The sequence below is a fragment of the Octopus bimaculoides genome, chromosome 11 (assembly GCF_046866305.1).
Source record: "Octopus bimaculoides isolate indiv1 chromosome 11, ASM4686630v1, whole genome shotgun sequence".
Taxonomy (NCBI): Eukaryota; Metazoa; Mollusca; class Cephalopoda; order Octopoda; family Octopodidae; genus Octopus; species Octopus bimaculoides.
Window position 1 is genome coordinate 41,446,728 of NC_142938.1, and position 17,460 is coordinate 41,464,187.

A 17,460-nucleotide genomic window follows, 5' to 3' on the forward strand; every position below is an offset into this window, starting at 1 on the left:
ATATATATATATATGGTCAGTGTTCCAGTTGATCCAATCAATGGAACAGCCTGATCATGAAATTAATGTGCAAATAGCTGAGCACTCTACAGGTATGTGTACCCTTAACATAGTTCTCAGAGGTTTAGTGTGACACAAAATGTGACATGGCTGACCCTTTGAAATACAGGTACTATTCATTTTTGTCTGCTGAGTGGGCTGGGAAAATGTGAAATAAAGTGCCTTGCTCAAAGACATGATGTGAGGCCAGGAATCGAACTCACGACCTTACGATCATAAGCCAAACACTCCAACTACTAAGCCACACACATGCATATGATTTACTTTTTCAAACCAGCATATTTTCATGATAATTTTGAGTTGTTGGGTCATGTCCATAAGTAGCGTTTTCTCTTATGTTTGGTATAAAGTTCATGATTCCAAACCGTACAAATAGGCTGAATGCGATTCTACTCTGTAAACCTTGTCCTCAATAAAAATTACTGTTCCATAAATGTTGACAGATTTTTCCTAATGCCGGATTTACTTCTGCCTGTGTTGTTTTCTTCATGTAGACAAGCATTACTATATTTATTGTCAGTTAAGTGAACTAGTTCATTCTCTTGAGATAAAGGTTTATAGTTCCTGACTGCTTCTGGACTCTGGTCAGTCTTGTTTTAATTGAATGAGTATTTATGTTTTTCAAATTTTGGCACAAGGCCAGCAATTTCGGTGGAGGGGCATGATAATTTGATTAAATCAATCCCAGTGCTGAACTGGTTCTCATTTTATTAACCCTGAAAGGACAAAAGGCACAGTCAACCTCAGCTGAATTTGAACTCAGAATGGACGAAATACCACTAAGCATTAATGGTTCTGCCAGCTCACCACCTTGTTTGTATCTTCATATTTGTATTTAGAACTAGTGAAACTTGATGATCTGTTCACACTTTGCTTGTTTTGAATCATTTTTAATGAATGACAAGGGACGGAGAGATGTGGCGATTTGCTGTACTTGGAAGAGATATGTCAAGCTAAGTAAAATCACTGTCTTCCACACATACAGGCTTGTTCTTTCAGGTGTCGGTGCCACATAGAAAGCACTTGTGCCAGTGGTGCGTTAACACACTTGTGCCGGTGCTATGTAAATGTACCTGTGTAAAAAGCACCCGGCACTTTGTTAAGCGGTTGGCGTTAGGACATCCAGCTATAGAAACCATGCCACAACAGACAGTTGGAATCTGGACAGCTCCCTGCTAGCTAGCTCCATGTCAAACCGTCCAACCCATGCTAGCATGGAAAGAGGATGCTAAACAATGATGGTTTAGTTCTAGTTTTGTAAAAATCAATATGGAGACACTTCTGTATGTAAATATCTACATCTCATACTACTTCAAGCATTGCAAAATATATGTTGGAGTTCGGATATAAATGATTTAACTGAGATTGTTGTCTGAAATTTGGCAATAAGTTTTCTTCTGATGATAGGGCACCCATCACATTTTGGTGAATTTTTAAAGACATTCAAACATTTTAACTTTCCATAATTCTTCAGGTTTAATTATTGTTAACTCTCTCTCTCTCTGGTTGGGTAATCATGTACCTTCTCTACAGCAAGACACCTGTTTCTGTCTTTCATCATCTGACACAAAATCACCTCCCCCAATGCCCCTTCCCCTCTCAAAAACTCCTTGTCTTGCAAGTTACTTAGTAATCTTGCCAGTGCGGGTGCCATCTAAAAAACACCCAGTCCACACTGTAAAGAAGTTGGCATTTGGAAGGGGATCCAGCTGTAAAAACCATGCCAAAACTGACCTTGTCTGTGCCGGTGTCACGTAAAAAGCATTCAGTTGACTCTGCAAGGCAGTTGGTGTTAGGAGGGGCATCCAGCCACAAAAACCATGCCAAAACAGACACAAGTCTGGTGCAGTCTTTTGCCTAGACAGCTCCTGTCTAACCCATGCCAGCATGGAAGGAGGATGTTAAACGACGATGATAATGATGATTTGTAAGGTCTACAAATAAATACCCAGTACATTTTCTTAAGAAGTTGGCTTGATTACAGTAAAATATCTGTAACACCAGTTGTAAAGGCATATTTAGGTATTAGTATATTCAGTATGATCACAGCAATGACCAATGAGAGATAACGGAGACATTTCTTCTGTACTTAATACTTGCCCTTCAATCAGTCATTTTTAATAATGCCAAGATATTAGCATTAATCCACATTGTATTATAGACAAATGAAAAGTTTCTGACCAGACTATGGATATGTGGTAAGAATTTTGCTTCCCAACCACATAGTTCTGAGATAAGTCCCACTGCATAGCATCTTGGGTCAGTGCCTTTTACTATAGCCTCAGGCCAACAAAAGCCTTGTAAGTGGATTTGGTAGATGAAAACTAAAAGAAATCTATCTCACACAAACACATATATATAATATATATATGAGTCCCCAACCATTGTTTGACAACGAGTGTTGCTTTGTTTACATCCCCATAACTTAGTGGTTTTGTTGGCCTCTTTTGAGACGAACAATAAATTCCAGATTTAAAAATAAAATACTAGGATCAGTTTGTTTGACTAGCCCTTTAAAGTTGTACCCCAGGAAAGCCACAGTCCAAGGACTGAAACAACATAAAGATAAAAAAGAAATACCCCCATATTTCCAGATCTCAGTACTGGCCATCACAATGCATAGTCATTCACATGGTTGTATAAGTACTTTTTGCCACTACAACTCTTAGGTGTCTATAGCTTACATTGGGTACAACATATGGAATCTATATCTACTCCCTTTTTGAATATTGAACAAGACCATTTCCATGAAGATACCAGGGTCCTGTCTTCTTTCCCACTTAAATCTTTGATAAGTTTACCTTGAAGCCTCTCAATTCCAGGTTTAGCTTCTATACCTGAAATTCCTTCTATTTCCCTATAGAGCAATGAGAAATATATCATCAGCCTATAGGAATTCCAATGGACTGCCAGTATAAAACTCCTGTAATGGCCTGCAGGAATATGATGAATAAATGAGAACTGAGGGTTGAGCATTGATAGACTTCTATCCTCATGCTAAAGTCACTGAAATCGTTGGCTCTCACTTTACTCACTGCATCTTTGACTGTAGCCTACACAACCATGAGCCACTTATCTACACCTAGTTTCCTTAGTGACCACTAAATGCAACCAAATGCCTTCTCAAAATCAATGAGTGCCCGGAATAGTGGTTTACTTTTAGCCAAGTATTTTTCCTGCAGTTGCCTCATTAGGAAAATTACATCCATGGTACCTTCCCAAGCACGAAGCCAAATTCCATCTCATCTAGGGCTACTTTTCCATGAACCAATTGTGTTATGACTTTCTCCATGTCTTTCATAATTTGATCCTGGAGTTTGACTTTTCTATAATTGCTTCTTTCTAAGCCATCTCCTTTGCTTTTATAGCAGTTTACAATGATACTGCTACAGCAGCCATTGGGTAAGACACCATCTTGTTTAACTTGATTATCTATCCAAGTGGTCATCACGTATCCTACCTCACCAGATATTTTGAGTTCCATAATAAGTTTCTATGGCCTTTGACTGTTTCTAACTTGCAGAGCTTCCAAGTAAACATAATGGTCTTTGTAATCAGAGAAAATATGGATGGCTTTATCTAAGAAAGACAACAGTATCCATAACTTGTTTTGCAGGACTGTTTGGCTGTGTGGTTAAGAAGTAGTTCTCATTCCAACTGTGTTATTCCAAGTTCAATCCAGTGGAATGGTACTTTGAACATGTAGCTTCTATCATAACCTTGGGTTGTCCAATAAATGTTTTGTGAATGGAATTTGGTAGATGGAAACTACTGGCAGTTCATTGTTGATGTGCGTTTGCAAAGGATGCAAACAACGACAAGTGCTCTTTGTTGTTGTTGACAATGACGACAATGATGATGATCATCATCATCATGATTATTATTTAGCATCTGTTTTTCATGTTGGCATGGGTTAGATGGTTTCACTGGAACTGACAAGCTGGAGAATTGCACAGGCACCAGTCTGTTTTGGCTTGGTTGCTACAGCTGGATGCCTTTCCTAATGCTAACCACTCCATAGAATATAGTGCAGTGGTTCTTAAACTGGGGAGAGGGGAGTCATGGAGGGTTTGGGAGAAAATAATTTATTTCATGTATTTGAGGGATTGTATTGCTGTGTCATGTATTGCAGCTGCTAGTGGTGTCATGACTGTATGTACTTTGCTCTTGCTCTGTGAATCCTGCGGCACTTTGTGTTTCAAGACCATCACAAAATTTATCACAGGAGTCACAGTAATACGTTGGAGAGCCTCAAGGAGTAAGATGGTGAAAAAGGTTAAGAACCACTGATGTAGTGGGTGCCTTTTATGTGTCACTGGCACAGATGCCTTTAGCGTGTCACTGGCATTGGCCATGACTACAATTTCACTTGGCAGCAAATTGTGAAAAGTCTGTCACTTGTCATTTGCATCCATGAGACTCAACATCCGAAGATCATACTGCACCACCTCATTCCATATGAAGTAATCTTTTGTGCTATTTGTTTTGTACCAAAATACAGACACTCATCATAAACACAGTAATCTAGTGATAAGCCTTTTTAGAAAACTAATCAACAACCTTATTGTTCACCACTTGCTTTAAAAAGTAAAGTATGAGACATTGATTGTTGCAGTGCAGCAAAAAACCTAGTCAGTCATGTTATAAAGAAGTTCAATAATAAATAAACATTTGTTATACATATTACTACTATTAGCACAACATTAATTAGTTCAGCTAAATTCACAAAGAGAGCTGCATAAGCAGTACATACAACCATTTTAGTTAGCAAGGAAGTCTTTGCATACTTATTGAACATCCAAGAAATTGAAGAAAAATCTTCCTCAAACACCAGCCTACAGTCTTCAAAATAGTTTATACTAATGTTGAATATAATGTCAGGAAAGCAGGCAGGAAAGTCAGAGCTAAAATACTGGTCAAACAATAAATTTTCAGTGAAAATATTTCCCTCAGCAAGTGTGAACACTTAAGAGACTGACAGAAGCTAAAACTCCACACAAAGTGGCCTTTAAACCATTACAGAAGGTAACTAGTGTCTTATAAAGTTTTCATGATACACAAACTCCACTAAACACACATACAATAACATTTACAAATAATCCATAAAACTAGGGGACTTTATAGAAAAAAAGTAAAAAAAAAAAAAAATACAATGACTGTTACAATCACAATGACAGAACAGGAGGTACCGTTATTGCCTTTATCAATGTCACAGGTTTATATCAAATACATTTAACATTAAATATTTTGCATCATCATTTAATATCTCTCCCATGCTAGCAATGGGTTGGATGGTTTGACAGTAACTGGTAAGTTAGAGACTGCACCAAGCTTCACTGTCTGCTTTGGTATGGTTTTTACAGCTGGATGCCCTTCAACCACTTTACAGAGGGGGCTAAAGAAATAAACTTTGTGAACAAGGACACCCAAAGATCTGAAAATTCTGCAATCCCTCTCTTACCCTTCTACTTCCACATCATTTCTTTATTTCTCATCTCTCTACAGTTTTATTATACTGCTGCTCCCTACACTCTCTTTTGTATTGCCACTTACCACCTCCTCCACCTTGATTCATTCCTATTTCCATCACTTTCCCCCCAACCCAAACTGATATTCACTACTGACTATACCTCCAGCTGTGTTCACCATTTACTGCAGTCACCTCTATGCCAGTCTCTAATCATCTGTTACTCCTCTTTCGTACTCGTGAACTTATCAACTCTTCCTGTCTCTTTTCTCTGTTATATTAAATTTGTTTGTACCTTGAGGGTACACCCCAATACCTCATAACCACCATATGTTCTCTCTTTCCAGTTCGGGTAGCCTAGTATCATCACTACAAAAAAGACACCTGAAGAACCTGTATCTGTCCCTCTATCATACTTTAGTCTCTTAACACCTGGCACAAAGCCACCTCCCTCAATATTACACCTCCACTAAATCAAGGAGCCTTGTCTTGTGAGTTACATGGTGAGTTACTAGTGTCTGGCATTAGAAAGGGCATCTAGCCATAGAAACCATGCCAAAGAAGACAGAAAGTGGGTAGATCAACTACCCACTTTCTTGGTTTTAGATTTTAAACAACTTTTGAAGGAGTTTTTCTTAACTAATTGCTTCAATGATTCCAATTGATTGGAGTTATTCAACTCAGTATTAATACAAGTATGAGACCTTCACCTTCTCACTCAACTATATAGTTGATATACATCATTATATTCTCTTTATATATAGATCACTCTCAGTCTTATTAAATGAGCAGAATATGATCTGCTGAGGCAGTTTAACGGCAATGAAACATGTCTGTTGCTTTAACCATTGAAAGACTAGTTTCCAAAACTTTTCAATTAGCATAATCTTTCGGAGTTATCTCCCTTGCTTACTGTTTAAAAAAAATATTTTTTAAACATACACAGAAACAGTGTTTCTTCACTAATTGCATAGAAAATCTTCATTAGTCAAAGTTTTTCAATACATTATATTACATAGGTGAGACTGTACTGTGTCTGTATAGAGAATTTTTCCTGAAATATATTCATGCAGCCCTAGTTTTGATATACTTGACAAAAGCCAAGCAAATATATGAAGCCTTGTAATGTAAAACCTGCCAAAAGAGTTGAAACAGTAATATATTGTACAGCAGACAAATGTTTTTACCACTCAGTGAATCTGGAACTGAATACTGGCTTAATAAGCTGGTGAAGATAATCAAAACCTTATCTAATCATTCTGTTTTGTATCTAATTTTCAATCTAATACTAGTAAAATGATTTTGAAATGTTTAGTGGGGTTCATTAAAACTAGAGACCTTTCTACTGTTAATCACACTGTGAATTCAGAAATATATCTTGTTTTTAGCTGTCAAATGCCTTGCATAGTTTGTCAATAAAAGCTACAGAGGAATTAAAAGAAGCGGTGATAGTAGGAGTGACTACATATGTCTTAAATGAAGTAACTTGTTGGGAGTAACTTACCTCGTTGTTTGTTTCTAACAATGCAGTAATTAAAGTTATTGGTGATGGTGACAGTTGTTGGCAATTATCACATACTTTTTGGAATTCGTTAATATTACTTGTCTTGGGCAATCCTGAAAAAGATGGGGTAAAAAATACATAAAAGGAAATTAAATAAAATAAAGAAAAAATTTTGACATAAATTTGACTTATTTTTTTTTGTAATGTTTATCTCTATTAGTTTTGAAGCTTTTATGAGGAGAGAGATTTCTGACTTATAGTGGCTACTCTTATGAACTACAGATAGAAATTAGTGCAAAGTGAAAAAACAAAAACAAAGGCATTTTATTGGATATATATATACTACTATTCTAGTTCTTAACTCTTGCTTAGATAAACAACATATTTTTCTAGTTAATATTATGCATTGTAAATTTATTACTGACAGGAAAATGATACAGCAATGCCCACCAAGTTGTGAATTTTGATAAATCATGAACCTTCACTCTTTAACATTTAAACTGGCTATATCAGGCCCAAATATTCTACATGTTTTAGGCTCAAGCTGGCTAGATCTAGCCTCTTACACCTACTCTATAATATCATTCTAGAAATATACAATCAATCATTGAAATCTTGAAGCTACAAGATAATGCATGATTAATTCAAAGCAAGGTGAATAAAAAAGCATTAAATTCAACAGAATAAACTGAACGCTAAAGGGTTAAAAGTAACTCTAAGTATATAACTAAGAAACCCCTGTCAGCTGTGCTCAAGTAGATCTATGTCAAGTCAATAATAAAGGAATAACATAAAGGTACAGTACCTTGGATATGCCCTGACCCAGTCTAACCTGAAAATGCATCACCCAATCTGTCATGAAGATGTAAACAAACCAACACTGGTCATCAAACAGTGAGGGGACAAACACAAAGACATGCACATGTATATAAGTGCAGGTATGGCTGTGTGTTAAGCAGCTTGATTCCCAACCACATGGTTCAGGGTTCAGTATGTGGCACCTTGGGTGTTTTCTACTATAGCCTTGGGCTGACCAAAACCTTGTGAGTGGATGTGGTAGATGGAAACTGAAAGAAGCCCATCATATATATGTGTGCATGTGTGTGTGTCTTTGTGTTGTGTTTGTCCCCGCTCCCACTGCTTGATTACTATTGCAGCTATGTTTACATCTCTGTAACTTAGAAGTTCAGCAAAAGAGACTGATAGAATAATTGTCAGGCTTTAAAAAAGTAAGTACTGAGGTCAATACATTCGACTAAAAATTCTTCAAGGCAGTGTCCCACCATGGTCACAGTCTAATGACTGGAACAAATAAAAGATATAAACACACACACACACACATGCACACAATAGACTTCCACAGTTTCCAGCTACCAAATTCACCCACTAGGCATTGGTTGGCTCAGGGCTAGAGTAGAAGACACTTGACCAAAGTGCCATGCAATGGAACTGAACCTAAAACCACATGGTTTGAAGTGATCTTCTTAACCACCCAGCCTTGCCTGAACCTATAAAGAATATGGGATGCTCAACTAATTTGTGCATCGTCCTACAAATTTATAGGAAGCTGGTCCATAATATTAGAGAGATATTATTGGTTCTCAAATCAAGAGGTAAAGATAGATTAGTTTATTAGTGGAATAAGATATTAATTTAACATAAGTTATTAATTATTGTGTAGGATGTGTTATGAAGGTTCGGTTTGTAAGTATCACTAAAATTAAAATACATGAATGCAAAACTTACCAATATAGCTAAGTATCCCCAGATGAAACATTGTGGACATCATATCAGCAGTAAGGGGACCATTCACAATCTTCTTTAACTCCTGCCAGATACGTTCACCAGAAACATCTGGAAAAGAAGGATGCTCAAGTGAAATTGATGTCATGTAAGTCTAATAACTTGCTTAAATTTTGTTTCTTTCCTTCACACACACACACACACACACACACACACACACACACTACTGCATAATATTATTACTATAATGTACACATAGATATATATGAATCTTCTGAGGACCATAGAAAATTGTGTGGTAATGAAATTGGAAGAATGAAGAGAAATTATAAGGAAGATCATTAACAATCAGGCATCTCTGATCTATTGTGGTCTATTACCTATAGCATCATCATCATCATCATTTAACGTCCGCTTTCCATGCTAGCATGGGTTGGACGATTTGATTGAGGACTGGTGGAACCCGAAGGCTACACCAGGCTCCAATCTGATTTGGCAGAGTTTCTACAGCTGGTTACCCTTCCTAATGCCAACCACTTCGAGAGTGTAGTAGGTGTTTTTACATGTCACCCGCACGAAGGCCAGTCAGGCGATACTGGCAACGGCCATGCTCAAAATGGTGTATTTTATGTGCCACCTGCACAAGAGCCAGTCCAGGGGTACTGGCAACGATCTCGCTCGAAAGTCCTTACACATGCTGCGGGCACAAGTGCCAGGAAGGCGACACTGGGCACAGGTGCCATCCCAATTTCGCTTGCCCCAATAAGTCTTCGCAAGCTGAGTTTCATTTCCAATGAAGGAGACGACGTTGGCATGGGTGCCAGTCATCGAATTTAGTTCGATTTCGATTTCACTTGCCTCAGCAGGTCTATTATTGTTATTATTATTGTTATTATTATTATTACTACTACTACAAGGCAACATAAGAAGGAGAAGAAGGCAGCAAGTGAGCAGAATTGTTACCATGCTGGACTAAATGCTTAGCAGCATTTCACTCATCTTTATGTTCTGAGCTCAAATTCTGCCAAGGTCACCTTTGCCTTTTGTCCTTTTAAGGTTGATGAAATAAGTGCCAGTTGGTTACCCACTAGCATCAACTAGCCCTCTCTCACCAAATTTCAGGCCTTGTGCCTATAGTAGACAGGATTATTATTATCATTATTATGATGATGATGATTTCTTTCATTTATAGATATAAAATGTGGGGATTTATATTGTAGTAACGCCTGCACATGCGTAGTCTTACGCATGCGTAGAATTAAACAAGCAAGCGTTTCCCGCTCAATTCATTCTCTTTCTCGCTGGTCAGCGATTGAGCATGGATGTGTGTTTAAAGCTGTCTCTACATCTTTCGGACTTACGCTCGACAGCTCGCTCACACCTACAGAACAACGTCCCAACAACTATGCTCATACACACAGAAGCTGTAACAACAAGAACTAATGATGTACATATTTACCACCTAAATAAAGTGTTGTTTAAGTTGATAGTCTGGAGTTCAGCGTTCCGTTATATTCTATAATTTTATAGTAGAAAGTCAGGTATACAATCTAAAGATGTATAACCTACATTCCTCTACTAAAATATAAAACGATGAAGAAAAAAAGGAATGTAAGTATTTGTGGTATAAAATATTAAGAAAAAGAAATAATGTATACATAGTATACATCAATAAAAAGAAAAGATGACAATGATGTGATTGAACAGGAGGACTTCCAGGGTCAATTGAAGAACCCCACCATCCAAGAACTCCAGGAACATCAAGGGTAAGTGCTTGTTCCAATTTTTTTCTCTTATTTACAAGTTTATTCTTAAAGTGGTTGCATCTATTCTTGCTGTTTCCATCACTCACACACATCTTTCAATAAATTCACTTAAAGACATTACTTGTCTCTCATCTTGATCTTCCTTTTCTTGAAGAAGTCAATGAGCGTTCAACGGAAGAGAGAAGTCTCTGCCATACTTTTCAGCTTCACCCACCACACAACTTCTTTTGCCAATGGCACCAAACAAAGAAAACCACCTTCTTTGCCTGGTTAAAGAAGGGATGCAGTGCAATCATCACTATGGACTTAGCCCACAGTTGGATTTGTTCTACATGTGACAATAACTGTTTGTTGTAACTGCAGCAATACTGGGACACTGAAGGAGTGCATGAAAAACAAATTCGTTGCTCTGTGCACATCTCAGACAAGCCCATCTGGCAGAACTTCCATGTCTGTAGAATTTACCTTGAACTTATTACACCCCTCAATAGCATGACTAGGCCAAAGACTTCTGGAAATTATCCATGGGAGTCCTCAATCTTAAAGTCCTCTGGAAAAGGCTAGCCAGTCTCCCTAAGTCACATTGAGAACATAGTTCCTCTTCACCTCCACTATAGATTGCTAGAGTGAAACATCCTCTGACCTATTGTCTAACTAGTTGAGGGCAGTGAGCACCTGATAATATTCTGTGTCAAGTGCACAGTCTTGGTCTTTGCTTCACCCAGGGCAGCAGCTCTGTCAAAAAGATGAGCTGCAGAAAGATGTGCCTCATAAACAGTGCCCACAACCATTCATCATCTAGAAATCTATGCTGGTGGGACATCCACAGCATGCATCAGAAATTACAGTATGCCTAAGTATGTAGAGGGTTATGCTAACAAATGGACAACATGACCAGTAGAAAGTATCTATTCAACAAGACACTGAATAATGGCCAATCCAATCTGATCAGGTGGTAACTAGGGCAAGGCATGAGAGCCAGGCAGTAAACAATAATGGAGGCAATGCAGGCATTTGGCACCACTGCTCATCCTTCCAGGGGCAGCTTCCTCTCTTCCCATTTCTAGGTAAGACTGGCCACCTTGTTCATCACCTTTGCCCAGTTCCTCTCCACCTGGAAGTTAGGATCAAACCAAATCCTGAGCAGTTTGACTGGTTCATTAGGCCAGCATTCAATAATGTTGTCCAATGGGTGCCCAGCTGCAAGTTCACTGACTTGTCTGTGTTGATCTTGGCCCTTGCCACTATCTTGTTTTTCTTTACAATGAAAAACAGATACTGACCATCTTTGCTTTAGAAGTGCCCAACACCATGACAATGACGTTTGCATACACTGAAATGGCCTTCCTGGATCCCAGTGTGAAAGGGATGAACCTCAACTGTTCCAATTTCTGGAGAATAGCTCCAGAAATGGCGTCTCAGAAGAGGTGAGAGCAGCCAGCCCTGATTGATTGAGTGTGCAACACAAAATAGTTCCAAGAGATGGCCGTTTACTTTGACCACTAAACAGCTGCTGCTGTGGATTGCAACAACATAATCTCTGTAAACAGGTTCAAAACCAACCAATTTCATGATGTCTTCCAAGTAACAATGGTCAACCCCATTGAAAGCTTTTAACAGAACCAAATTGATCATGGCCCTATGGAAGCCACCTTTGGTCCTATGATGTATGACATCAAATAGAGGCTGTTTGGGGGTCAAACATATTTATGCCTACCTAACCAGATCACTGCTGACAAGTGCCAACCTTTTCACTTTTCATTAACACCTTGGCCAAAAATCTTATACTCTGTGTTTAGGAGAATTATTGACCAAAAATTGCCTACAACATTCTCTTTGTCAGCATTCTTTTTCAACAGTGTTATTCTTTGACTCACAGCACTAGGAATTCTTCAGTTTTGTTGTCAGTTGTGGTAGATATCTGTGAAGAGGTCATCAAACAAGTCTGGCATTAACTTGTAGAATTTGGAGGGGGGAAACCATTCAAACTGGGTGATTTGTTCCATGAGCAACTGCTCATTGACCCCTTATTTCAGAGATTGTGATCACTTTTTGCAGAACCTCACACTGAGGGCTTGGCTGAAAAGGAAAGTATTTGTCATGAGTCTTTAATCATGCCTACAACACAATCTCTTTCTCTATAATCACCAGGCAGAGTAAAGCTTCCTGCTCTTCTCATCTAAATGAATGCAGTGGGATGATTTTTCACAATGGACTCAACCTATCAATGGATTTGTCCCACATACAACAAAGTTGTTCAACAAAACTCCATGAGTCAGTAATGTTCAAATGTTGAATGTATGCAAGCAGAATAGTTTCTGCATGCACACATCTGAGATTGGCCTAAGTTGGCAGCTTCTGTACATGTAAAATTTTACTCAAACTGGTTTTGCTCATCAGCAGCATTGCCAGGCCAGGTATTTCTGCAGGTTATTCATAGTTCTCAGGCTGGAAGTGCTATAGAACAGACTATCCAGTTTATTCTTGTCAATACCTAGAATTATTTCAGGAATTTTGTTGCTATTCTCCACTACCAGTTTTCTACTGAATGCTGATGTAGAGATTCTACTGACTGCATTGCTCAACTGGAAGAGACTACAAACAGTACCAGACAATATTCCAGAAGTGCCCTATCTTGACCAACAACAATTGCTCTGTCAAATAGATGAGTAGTGAGAAAACATATCTAGTAATCACACTTGCTCACTAACCAGAATCTTGGTAGATATTGCAACATCAGTACATATCTGTACATCATCACTTACAGTATACTGAGCCCTCTGCACAGAGAATGTTGGTAGTAGATATGGACTGCCTGACCAGTCAAATGTATCTCTTCCACAAGAAGTGAAATATCAGACACTTCAATCGAAAATCAAATGAAAACTAAGGCAAAGCATATCAGTTAAGCAGTAATATAAATAGAGACAATGTTTTATTTGCTATCTTTGCCAGACCCTTTTATGGATAGCTGCCTCTAGGATCATTTCTGGGTGAGGCTGGCCTGGATCAGAACAGGGATGAGATTATAATCTCATCCCTGTTCTGATCCACTTAGAAGTCTAGACTAAACCATATCCCAAGCAATTAGACCAGTCCATCATGTTTCCCAATGGCTTTGACATGCCTTACCATGTGATGATTTGCAAGCTCACCAACTTGTCTGGATTCATTTTTGCTCCTGTCCCTTTTGAATCCCTTTGAATGGTGCCAAACGCCTCCTGATATTGTTGCTGTCTGATGTCTACATATGCTGATGTGGATCTTCCAGATCTAAGTTAAAATGGTATTCCTATTAATAACTTTTAGTTTCTGTAGTAATAGCTTGGTAGTCAGTATATAAGTGGTTCACTGTCAACTGTATCTCAGCTGCTATTACCGGCTTTTTTTACAATGCACAGCATTTTCTACTAAAAGTTTCAACAAGTCATCAAGACAGGCACTAAAGTTCTACCACCTTCAGTCCACTGTTTGCTCTGAACAGTTGAGTAATGTGTCAGTGGAAACTGCACACATCTGCTTGAAATTAGTAGCATATGTTCTTGTCCACTAAAGACTGAATTGTGGCTTTGTTGTTATGTTGTACTTCTACCACATGGGTCAATTGCACATGCCTCAGTTATGAGAAACAACCATCATGTTTATATTGAAGAAATAGTCAGAGGCCATTATTACAGCTAGCGCATAAGTTGCAATGCCTTTCCTAACTGTCTCTTATAATTTGCTGTTTAATTCTCCATCAAATATATTTATCTCTATGGCTACTTCTTAACCTTTTCCCAAAGATTTTTTTCTTTTTGCTCTAGCTTGATCACATAATCTCTGTTCCGTGAGCTCCATTGATCATACGAGCACCATTTTCATCTACAGGGTTGCTCAGGTAGTAACACTCCATGATCACAGCATTGACTTGTTTGTTCCATCTACGCCATGTGTGCTGGTCCATTGCTGGATAATGATAGGCTGGAGCTGGATCATTATCTCTGAGCCTGCCGGGTGCAACACTGTCACCATCAAGAGCTTCAGTTTCATTACCACCGTTATTCACAATATTTCATTTTTTCATTGTTGCTCATATGAGGTAGCGATTATGAGGTTGAAGGTCAGGTTTGTGTAGGATGGAAGATTGCAAAGATAAAGCACTGTACAAGCACTTGAGAATGAATGAAACTGAAAGTAGGTGGATAAAGAAAAGAATACATGGACAATTTCATAGGGATGTTGAAGATAAGACAGGCAGGGAAAACAGATGGCTATGGATGACTAAAAGCCTCCGGAAACAGAGGCTCTAATCTGTGCTGCCCAAGAGCAAGCATTAAGAACCAATTACATCAAATACAGAGTAGACAACACATCAAAAAGTGGTAAGTGCAGAATTTGTGGACAAAATGGTGAAACTGTTTTGCATATTACCAGTCAATGTATGCCACTAGCCCAGAAAGAATACAAGAGATGTCATGACAACATAGCAAGCATTGCTTATTAGACAATTTGCAACAAGTATGGACTTGACAGAGCAAAAAAGTAGTATGGACATAAACCTGAAGGTATCATTGAACATGATAATGCAAAGATCCTATGGGATTTTATGATTCAGTGCGACCATGAGATAGAGAATAGGAAGCCAGACATAATCTTAATTGAGAAAGAAAGCAAATGATGCTGGATCATAGATGCCCAGCTGACAACAAGATATGCGATAAGGAAGAAAGAAAAGTCGATAGATATGACAGGTTAGCTTGAGAAGTTAAGCAGTTGCGGTCACTGGAAAAAGGTGGTAGTAGTACCAATAATTGCCAGAGTCCTGGGAACAGTGAGTAAAAATCTTGAGAAGTACATGGAACACATAGGAGCTGCAATAAGGGTAGAAAGCTTGCAGAAAACAGCACTGTTTGAAACCGCTGAAATACTCTGGATGGTGCTCAAAAAACAAGGGGTGTTACTTTAGTTTACTGGTAGTGAACAGCTTTCTACTATAGGCACAAAGCCTGAAATTTAGGGGAGGGGAACAATTGATCACATCGACCCCAGTACTCAACTGGTACTTAATTTATTAACCCCGAAAAGATGAAAAGCAAAATTGACCTCAGTGAAATTTTCACTTAGAATGTAGCGGCAGACAAAACACTGCTAAGTACTTTGCCTGACATGCTAACGATTCTGCCAGCTCACCGCCTTAATAACAACAAGAACTTCTGGTTTAGGTACAAAACCAGCAAATTTGAGGAGAGAGAATTTTTCTATACCACTGGTTTCAGTACTTGACTGAAATTTTATTTTATTGGTGGTAATCAACTGGTTCTAAGTAGAGTTAATTTTGAAATTATAAGAATCTACAAGATGTATGGTTTACGATATTAAAGTAGTAGGAATAGAGTATGTTTGAAGAGTTTTTTGCTAGTTTGTTGTACAAAGCTGAAATATATGACAAAAGAAAGCAATGGAAAAATAATTCTACTGTCTTGCCAACAAGGAAAAACTGTGTAGTTTCTGAGTCTGTTAGAAATAGGAAGCAGTTCTCCTTACTGTCTTAAAATAGTAAAGGGAAACACAGGATCATTCATTCCTAGACACTCTATACCTGAAGAAAATGAAGGATAATGTCTTTATCAGAGCTGACCTGGAGCTAGCAACAACTTCAAGGTTTTTCTCATGAATTATTACATTAGAACAGTGGTTATCAACTATTGTTTTTTGTCTATGGACTCCTTTGATAAATATTTTATTCTGATGGACCCCCATAGCCATTTGATATTTAAAAACTAGTTTTATACATACTTCTTTCAAAATTCCTATTTTGCTTTCTACATAGCTGTTTCTTGCAACACATACTAATGCATACATTTAAAGCAAAATCTTTTCAGGGGAACATAAAATTCTATTGTGGGTCCCCAATTCACTATTTTGTTGCATGGACCCACCAAAATATTATATATTGACCCTGGTTGAGAACCACTTTACTCCACTCCCTCCAAATTGAGGGAGTGGAGTAATGGAGGGAGTGGAGTAGGTAAAATTCAGACTACATATGTTTCCTAGCTAGCAGATCCTCCGATGTAATAATTACTCAATGAGGGGTACTCTGCTAGCTACTCATCAGGCCAAAGACACCTTAGTCATATGAAGGTTACATTGTCATTAAGGAATTCCAAGTTATCTCAGCAAAATTATATCTTTGGCAAGTTAATTTGAGATTCCTTAATGACAATGTAACCTTCATATAATTAAGGTATCTTTGGCTTCATGAGTAGCTAGCTGATTACCCCTCATTGAGTAATTATCACATCAGAAGATCTGCTAGCTAGGAAACATATGCAGTTTGAATTTTACCTGCTCCACTCCCTCAGTTTGAACTTTTATTCACAGTCATAGCAACTCAAGTTGCTAACTGTGAGCTATAAAATAACTTTTTTCAGCTTATCAAACTTTGATATGGGGAAAGCCTACAAATTCCGACACCAATAAATTATTATTGTTCCTGAATGTTATTTTTACACATATCACACACTGCTTGAAGCTTAAACTTCCTACACTTGGATCTTTGGATCTTATAATTATATATATGTGTGTGTGTGTGTGTGTGTATACCTCTATGTGTGTGTCTTTGTGTTTGTCCCCCAATACTGCTTGACAACCAGTGTTGGTTTGTTCACATCCCTGTAACTTAGCAGTTCTGCAAAAAGAGACTTGTAGAATAAGTACCAGGCTTAAAAAAAAAATACAGAGGTTGATTCGTTCAACTAAAAAGTTCTTCAAGGCAGTGCTCCAGCATGGCCACAGTCTAATGACTGAAACAGATCAAAGATACAGATACAAAATACCAATATTACTAAAATAATGTACTATTTCAAGTCCTAGGACGCAATGGGTTGGTTACCCAGTTTCTATGGTATATAAGTAACTGAGATCACAACATTCCC

At 38.1% G+C, this 17,460-nt stretch overlaps 1 protein-coding gene across 2 annotated transcripts in view; it reads right to left on the reverse strand.

The window, feature by feature from the left end:
• The window catches only part of LOC106869437 (CCA tRNA nucleotidyltransferase 1, mitochondrial), a 66,703-nt gene that overhangs the window by 3,868 nt on the left and 45,375 nt on the right, over positions 1-17,460 (reverse strand). For both annotated transcript variants that reach the window (XM_014915185.3, XM_014915184.3), the window contains 2 exons: positions 8,778-8,885; positions 7,032-7,144 (listed from right to left, as the gene is read on the reverse strand). In XM_014915185.3, the coding sequence (XP_014770671.1) occupies positions 7,032-7,144; positions 8,778-8,885 (221 nt within the window). The remainder of the gene's footprint in view (positions 1-7,031; positions 7,145-8,777; positions 8,886-17,460) is intronic.